The sequence below is a fragment of the Argopecten irradians genome, chromosome 12, assembly GCF_041381155.1.
Source record: "Argopecten irradians isolate NY chromosome 12, Ai_NY, whole genome shotgun sequence".
Lineage (NCBI taxonomy): Eukaryota > Metazoa > Mollusca > Bivalvia > Pectinida > Pectinidae > Argopecten > Argopecten irradians.
This window is the reverse complement of record NC_091145.1, coordinates 13,973,555-13,981,629: the sequence shown is the minus strand read 5'-3', so window position 1 is coordinate 13,981,629 and position 8,075 is coordinate 13,973,555. Positions and strand designations below refer to the sequence as shown.

At 33.8% G+C, this 8,075-nt stretch overlaps 1 protein-coding gene across 1 annotated transcript; it reads right to left on the bottom strand.

Moving 5' to 3' along the window:
* Positions 1 to 517: 517 nt before the first annotated feature.
* On the bottom strand, positions 518 to 7,790 carry LOC138336138 (ruvB-like 1). The gene is made up of 9 exons (XM_069285457.1): positions 7,582 to 7,790; positions 5,767 to 5,853; positions 5,031 to 5,247; positions 4,560 to 4,717; positions 4,014 to 4,163; positions 2,041 to 2,104; positions 1,485 to 1,683; positions 880 to 982; positions 518 to 647 (listed from the first exon to the last, which is right to left on the bottom strand). The coding sequence occupies exons 1-9, from the start codon at positions 7,720 to 7,722 to the stop codon at positions 552 to 554; spliced, it is 1,215 nt and encodes a 404-aa protein (XP_069141558.1). The 5' UTR covers positions 7,723 to 7,790; the 3' UTR covers positions 518 to 551.
* Between the last annotated feature and the right edge of the window lie 285 nt (positions 7,791 to 8,075).

Here is an 8,075-nt window from a genome sequence, read left to right as displayed (position 1 = left end):
ATGTAAAAAGCTTGTCAAGTCAAGAGATATTTTCCATTTAATTATCTGAGCGTAATAAATACATTCTCCATATCATAAAAACACCGAAGAATATTTGAACACTGCATGTTGGCAAGCCACCTTGTCTATTAAACTTCGGAATTCTTTTCGTATTTGGAGACAGAAGCAGTGAAAATTGTAAGTTTCAAAACAGTTAAATTCTGCAAAATATCAAACATGTGTTTATTTGTAGCAAAAACAGTTAAATTGGCATGATATTATCTCATCAAACACTGGTATAGGAAGTCATATTGGTAGTAAACCCCCTCCCCCGTAACTATTGATTTTATTCTTTATATCCGTTCACAGCCAGTTATTTAAAGCCAGTGTTTGGCAATGAAGAAAATTCGGAGTACCTAAGGAAACTACATCAATCTACAGTGTCAATACCTTGCAACTGCGCTTTGGACTTAAAAAGTCATAAATAACTATATAGAGCCAGGGATTAAATGTGAAACAGCATGGTATAAAAAGATATTTAGATAAAATCTGGTTTGTGACCAGCTGGGAACTTACCTGAGTGTTGTTCGAGTACCAAGTTGGCCTAACATCTGTAATGAAGGTTCTTCAATCTGTATTCCTTCTGTCTGCGCTCGGATTTTCAATATCTACAATAAATGTACAAACATTTTATTGTAATTTCATTATTTATAATATTCTCATTTAGAACCAAACCATCATGTTACCAAAGGAATGTTGAATATAGATATTGAACAATTTGTTTTATCTAAAATAGTCATATTTTTCACACTTAATTAAATTTCATTGAGCAAGATTTGAGCAGCTTGTCAAAATTACAAGTATATCAGAAAGAAAAAGAAACTGGTAATCTGGATATACCTGGACCATTTCCTCTTGTGAGTAAGGTAAGGTTCTAACTATCATGACTCGGTCAAGCAGATCAAGGGGCACACCATGGGGAGACACAATATCCTCTGTTCCTCTGTAAACATCAAATAGCATTAGCAATAATAAAGTTTGCATGTTTGTATGACACTAATACTATCTGAAGTACATGTACAAAAAAGCAGAGTTATTGTTCTGAAAATCTATTTTTTCTTGGTGAAGTCCAGACTTCCACTTCATGACCTCCCTGTATGCAATTTGTGAATGTTTGAATGTTTTTGGAGTCCACAGTGTATTTGTGTTGTATCCCATTTCAACAGTGGGACTATTGCCCTTTTCATAGTGCTATCTCCCTGAAGCATATCGCCAGAGACACCGAACAGCACACTCAGACCTTCCTCACAGGAGCTAGGGCTTAACTCAAAGCCAAACTTGAGATGGTGACGATATACTTTTGAAGAAGAAAGTCAGTAAGGAAGAATATTCCAAATTGAGTCGCAAATTAATTACTTTCTGGGTTGTATATTTCAATAATATAATATAATATTCTATAGTATATAGAATGTATTAATTATTCATAATAATGACATAAAACTTACCTAATGGTACATTTGCCTCTATTGGTGGCAAAGATAACGATGGGTGCTATCGTTGACTCCAAGGCTCGGTGGAGGTAAGTAAAACATTCAATATCTAACATGTGAACCTCGTCTACAAACAACACTCCTGGCACCAGCTCGGCAATACCCTGGTCTATGTACTTGTTTACCACTTTGTTTATCTCCTTCCTTAGTTTATCTGTTATAACAAACATTAAATTAGTACAGTGTATCATCTTTTCAACAGAATAACGACCGATGACAATTGCATCGCATAATTTCTCATAAACATTTTTTTTCCAATTCACTCGATATCATTAACAAGCATAATACATGTACCTTAAATATCTACAGCAACTTTTTTTCAAAGACCAAGTTTAAAGCAAAATATAATAATTAAAATTTTAAGGTTCATGATTAAGTGAATAAAATCTTATGCTGTTCATTTGAATTTTGAAGTTGCTGAAAGTCTTATAATCTGTGATGAGCAGGATCAAGTGGTCTGGAGGCAGAATTACTTACAATAACCTAATCTCATGTATAGTAGGATACTGACCTGTGATTTCTGTTTTCTTTGGTTTCATGAGCTGCCCCATCATAGACATAATGTCCTGGCCTCCCTATATAACACAAAACAATAAAAAAGTATATTTATAATAGGAAATGTCTGTCAAAATTTCCTAGTCTGATGCCACCATGGATTCTTTGGATTACAGAAGTCAAGCATCCTAACTAAATATAATATCATTGTCTAGTTTCCAGCAACAAACGCCTAGAAATTGGTGTAAGGGGGGAAATATATGATGTATGGTCCAGGGGAGATAATTTGTCTCCAGCTATAGGATTTCAGCTATTAAAGATACATTTTGGATATTTTTTGTACATGTATCGTGTCTTTTACTAACAATATATCAAAATAAATGTAAAATTGAACTTCTCTAAATATGTAACTAGCCTGAACATGGATATATTTTATAAGAAATCTACCGTATTTTCCGGAGTATAAGCCGCTACTTTTTTTCCCTGAAAATCGGGAGTGCGGCATATACACCAGTGCGACTTATCTGTGGACGAAAACCAACATCTGACGATGTTTTGGCATTATTACGTCGTGATTCACATGTGAAAATCGTAAGATTTACTCGCAAGTTTTGTAAAGTTATACATCGAACAAATCACTGTTAAAGTGTTTAAAAGATAAAATATGCAATGAAAATATATTAACGATGAAAATGATTACATATCAGATGCATATTCATTCGTAAAATTGTTTAATTCAAGGAAAATCCGCCGACTGAAACGTGTTTGTTTACTAGCGCAACACAATAGCGGTTTAGTAAAGTTATACATCGAAAATATCACTGTAAAAGTGTTTAAACGATATAATATGTGATGAAAATATAATAAAGATAAAAATAATAACGTACCAGATACATGTTCAATCGTAAAATTGTTTAATTCATGGAAAATCGGCCGACTGAAGCGTGGTTGTTTACAGTCACAACACAATGGCGGACTGATTTCGCTATCGATTTGCTGCAGGATCGTTACCAAGAAAATAATAACTAAAACGTCAAAAACTATCAAATATCAAACAATAAGTTAAATATATTATTTAAATATTATTTGAGTGAAAGAAATGTCTGCAGACAGGGAAAAAACAATCTTCTGAATGACTGCTAAATATAACTTGCACACGTGTTACACACGGTCAACATGTGTATTTCTCAGAATCCTGTCGCTGTGACTTCAATGAAATAATCGGCAGTCAAGTTTATAGTGTGAATTACATGTAATATAGAACATTATAGCGATGTTAAAAAGCACCAAACAGTCGTATAAAACATCATTTAATCGATCTCTGCAGCGGCAAACACCACGAAATCATATCCGGAAGTTTACAAAAATAAGGCTTCGGTGAATTGCATCATGGGATGGCAAGTTGAGAGAGAACACTCTAAACGAAGTCAATTTTAGGTTAATGATAGTCTTGATAATAAAGTAATCCTATACACATCAATATAATTAATACGCGAAGTATATCAAAATAGATATAAAAGAAAATCGTATGCATATTGAGGAAAGTATTTTAACCGGCATGTTGAAATATGAGAGAGAGTAAGCGTGAATTCGTACGGCCGCCATGTTTGTTTACACACAAGAAGTCTTACGTAATGGCAGAGTAAACAACGAACAGAAACATGACCAAATCAATTTTGCTAAAGATATTTACATCATTGTGAGTTTTATTTGTTATACATTTACAGAACAAGTTTACAGGCAGTTTTCGTGATTCTAATCGATCGATAAGCATTACCGTGCTTCATTAGAGATCGATCGTATACACAGAGGGTTGCGTGGGTGCATGGGCCTAACTTTTGGTTGCGGCTTATGTAACGGTGCGTCTTATGTGTGTACAAAACCTGAAAAAATCGTAAAAAAGGCCTCTGCGGCTTGTACACAGGTGCGACTTATTGTCCGGAAAATACGGTACTTGCCCTATATAACTATATATTACGATACACCTACCTGTGGCCTTGCATTTGCACAATCCAAGTCGTGTAACGTCACGTCCTGAATCACTTCTTTCTTCTTGTGGACATCTCCTTTAGGTAAGGGTACATACTCCTCAGCCTCCAGATCATACTCTGTCGCATAGCTGTCAGATCGACCTTGACGCTACAACCACAAGTGGACACAGTCATTTATTTGAAGAAATCCATACATAACATATTCAAAAAACCTTAATTACAAGGGGACATTTTTCTTCATTTAGGAAAGAAAATTAATATGATAGAAAAAATCAAATGTACAAGCCACTAAAAGTTCTTCAAAATACATTAACAGATGTAGACTAGGTACTAAATATTTGACCCCAATAAAAAGCACCTGTCTTCTACCTTCCTACCTTCCGAGTCTAACTCAAGAGGACATAAGTTAATGTTTGAACTGTCAGCAGAAATGATAACATATGACCTGAAGATAGCTAGACTTATTTCAAGAAGAGTATAACATCATGGTTAACAATTTACATTTTTGTAATTATGTCTTGTGAATATTATCGTGAGTATTTACCTTCACTGCTCCACTGTTAGCTTCAATATAGATCACGTCTCCTACTTCCACTTTCTCCTTTTGTAGACTTTCGTATATAGATGGGTCCAGCTTCAGCTGCTTTGTTCCCTTGGCGGTCTTCAGCCCAATCACAACATGGCTTACAGTCTTTCCATATCCTGTTTGTGAAATAAAGACACTACCTTCAATACAGGGTTTAAGGTAATTTTAACATCAGAATTTAAAATCAGAATTTAAAATCATTGAACTTTTTAAGTGATGTTTTTAAATATAGTTAAAACATTTTGTTATCTACTATATTTCAAGTACTGAGATACATTTCCAGAAAGAAGTACTGCAGTGATTAAAACTATTTTATGTACCGGGTAACACTTTTTGCCAAAACCAACAGCTTATGCATGGTCAGTCACTATTGCATAGTTTTAATACGAAATAATACTAGAGTTGCATCTCAAAGTCAAAGCCTCTCACCTCCCATTGGGTTTTCTGTCTCCACTGGTGTAAGCTCTGTCACTTCTCCCTCATAAACTTCTTTTGTTTCCTTGATCCTCAACCCAATGGCTCGCCGGAAGTTCTCCATCAGGACTTCTGTCTTCTTGATTTCTGTTGAGTAGACTTCACTACCCACCATAGGACAGAATGGTACTTTGGTTCCCAGTTCTTGTGCAATGGCTAAAGCGATGGCAGTCTGTGGTAAAGAAGTTAAACCTTGTCATGGTATAACCATATACATACTTCATCTCCTTGATATGAACTTCTCTCAAGGGATATATTCCATGAAAGAACATTGTATAAATTAATTATTACGTGAGTTTCAAGATATGTTAACGAAGTGTGATTACCATTAATTAATCCTATCTTCTGGTGATTGTAACAAAAATCACTATCACTTCCATGGTGGGACTAATTAATGAAAATATTACGTCACTGACATATTTGGTTTGGTATATCAAAATCATCTTATTTTGACTAATAATAACTTATATCATTTTGTTAAATTTATTCAAGTGCAACTATATCTACTAAATCTATGGGTAAAATCTCACAAGCCCTTTCATCCATTTGAAGAATTTGTTTTCGCTTTTGAAAGTGATCTAAAACAGTAAAACTGAATTATAAGAAAGCTACGAACACTTTTATTACAGATAACCACTTGTCTTAATTACTGTAAATACATACAACACTGAATCGTGAATTCTGTACCCACCTTGCCAGTACCCGGAGGTCCTGCTAAGAGGACAGCTCGGCCAGCCATCTTCTTTGATTTGATAAGTTCAACCACCACTCCAGCGGCCTGGAAATACAAAGTACATCTTTGTCATACATAAGAAAACTTAGAAAAGACAAGTATGCTGAAATCTACTACATATGTTACTTTATAGGTATGACTCAAAAGATTATGACATTTTCATACAATAAGGACACCTTTCAAGATAAAGTCAGTACGTCGCAATGATAAATGAAAGAATTGAAGTTGAAGTCCTTTGAAAATGAGATTTTGACATTACAATTCTTTGTGCAGTGAAAACTTCATCTCAGTGGGTATTTTTTTTTAAGTCAATTCTCAGTGTTAATAAAGCTTATACCTTGTCCATGATCTGTGTTAGAATTTTAATAATACTGAAATCTGAACAAAATTTTGAAGCCACAAACAAAATTCTGCTAAATTGTATCGGTCCCAATTCTAGTTTCAAGTACAAAAGCTTTAAAAACATATTTTACCTTTTTAGACACTTTTAGAAGAAATCCATTATTTCTGTCTTACACTTTGTATATCTGTTGTACATTGTTATCTAGGACAGTGACTATAATCCACATTTACATTTAAAAGTTCAAGTGAATGCCTTCAGGGTATTCTGATATTAAGAATAATGTACCAACAGACTCGCCATAGATCCAGATTCGAGATGATGTGATATTGAAATATATACACATACAAATCAAAATGTTAAGCAATAGTGTTTGTGTTTATTTCGATGATTTTACAATAAACTTATGCTAGAAAGTGTATATCATGAAAGTAGTGAAGATCTTAATTTTATCAGATTATGATTTTTAATAATCAGTCTATTTTTTGTAAGAACCAACAACAGATTTGGATTTTACAGTCCTTATTTTCTATCGTATTTACATGTATTTTCCTTTAATGTATTTCAATTATTTGTATTGCCTTTTTTGGAGAATATTTTAAAATTTTAGATTGACCAATTCCAAGGTAAACTTCAAATTTTTCTCTATACATAAAAAAAGATTAAACACAACTTTTTTCTATTAAGGCATATCAAAGAAAGTTTACAAAATTATCCACAAAGAATTGTAATCCTACCTTTATGATTTTGTTGATTTAAAAATCTGATTACTTTAGGAACCAAACCACATTACCGAATATCTACAAGGTATGGCCTTAAACCATTTCACTTCGAAGTGATTGCAATAGCTTGTCAATACTGGATTCATTATCTAAAATTCTTAAAAACAAAACATGTTCTTTTATTGATATTTGAAGATTTGCTCTCAAATAATATTGTGTTCCGGGTAATGTTATTTTGGTTTCCTACATGATATACATGTACCAACAGCTCTACTGACATGCTCTGTCATCTGACTGACAGAGGCTGTATTTAACAACCTGCTGTTTTCACAAATGTAAAAGACATTTTACAACACCAAAGATGTTTTCACAACTTTTAACCTTATGCCATCTTCAAGGGTTTTCGATGAGTCTGTCCTTAGTTTAGGGTGAAATAGAAGTATAATACCAAAAACGTAAAGCTGTCGTTAAGCTAAACAGACTTTCAGATTCACTGAAGTTTCAATTCATCTGTTAATATGAATATAAAATGGAGAGATAGTTATTAAAAGAATCTCCATATAAATCTAATCAAAATCCCATTTTCAGCAGATCAAAAAGAAAGATAAGAGTGTAATAATTTGAATTGATCAGAAATTAGTTGACTCTCAAAGAATATTCTAGAGAGTCGAACCAAAAATTGGTTTTGTGCCTGCAGAAACCGGCATTTACCTCACGAGCAAGTTCTTGTCCCACCAAACCGGCGGCACTCTGGATAGCGTATCCATTTTCATCCAATCCTAAACCTTTTATATGACTGTGTGATGCGATTCTTTGAGTTTTTGTCGTACTTTTCACTTCTTCGATCTTCATTTTGGACAAGACGTGTTCAACACAAACAGAAACATGCAGGCACGCGTTTGATCTACGTCAGTCAAACCCTTGAATTTGAGGGGAATCACGCAAGTTTGTTTGTAACCCGGATTAACAGTGCTCGCAGATTGTCGTAAAACAAGTACTTCCAAGCTGTATAAAATATATCCAGAGTAAAATTTGAGGGGAATCACGCAAGTTTGTTTGTAACCCGGATTAACAGTGCTCGCAGATTGTCGTAAAACAAGTACTTCCAAGCTGTATAAAATATATCCAGAGTAAAGGTTAGTTTAAAAATTTATGTTTATTGTTAAAATTACACCAGTTAAGATTTAAAATTTCTGAACTTTCGG

What these genes read in the sequence shown, in the direction of transcription:
- LOC138336138 (XM_069285457.1), bottom strand. Translation starts at nt 7,722, where the DNA reads ATGAAGATCGAAGAAGTGAAAAGTACGACAAAAACTCAAAGAATCGCA. An exon ending in GACCTCCGGGTACTGGCAAG is followed by an intron (nt 5,248 to 5,766) that starts GTGGGTACAGAA and finishes TCTTTACCACAG; the next exon opens with ACTGCCATCGCTTTAGCCAT. An exon ending in AGAGGCAAATGTACCATTAG is followed by an intron (nt 983 to 1,484) that starts GTAAGTTTTATG and finishes TGATGTTTACAG; the next exon opens with AGGAACAGAGGATATTGTGT.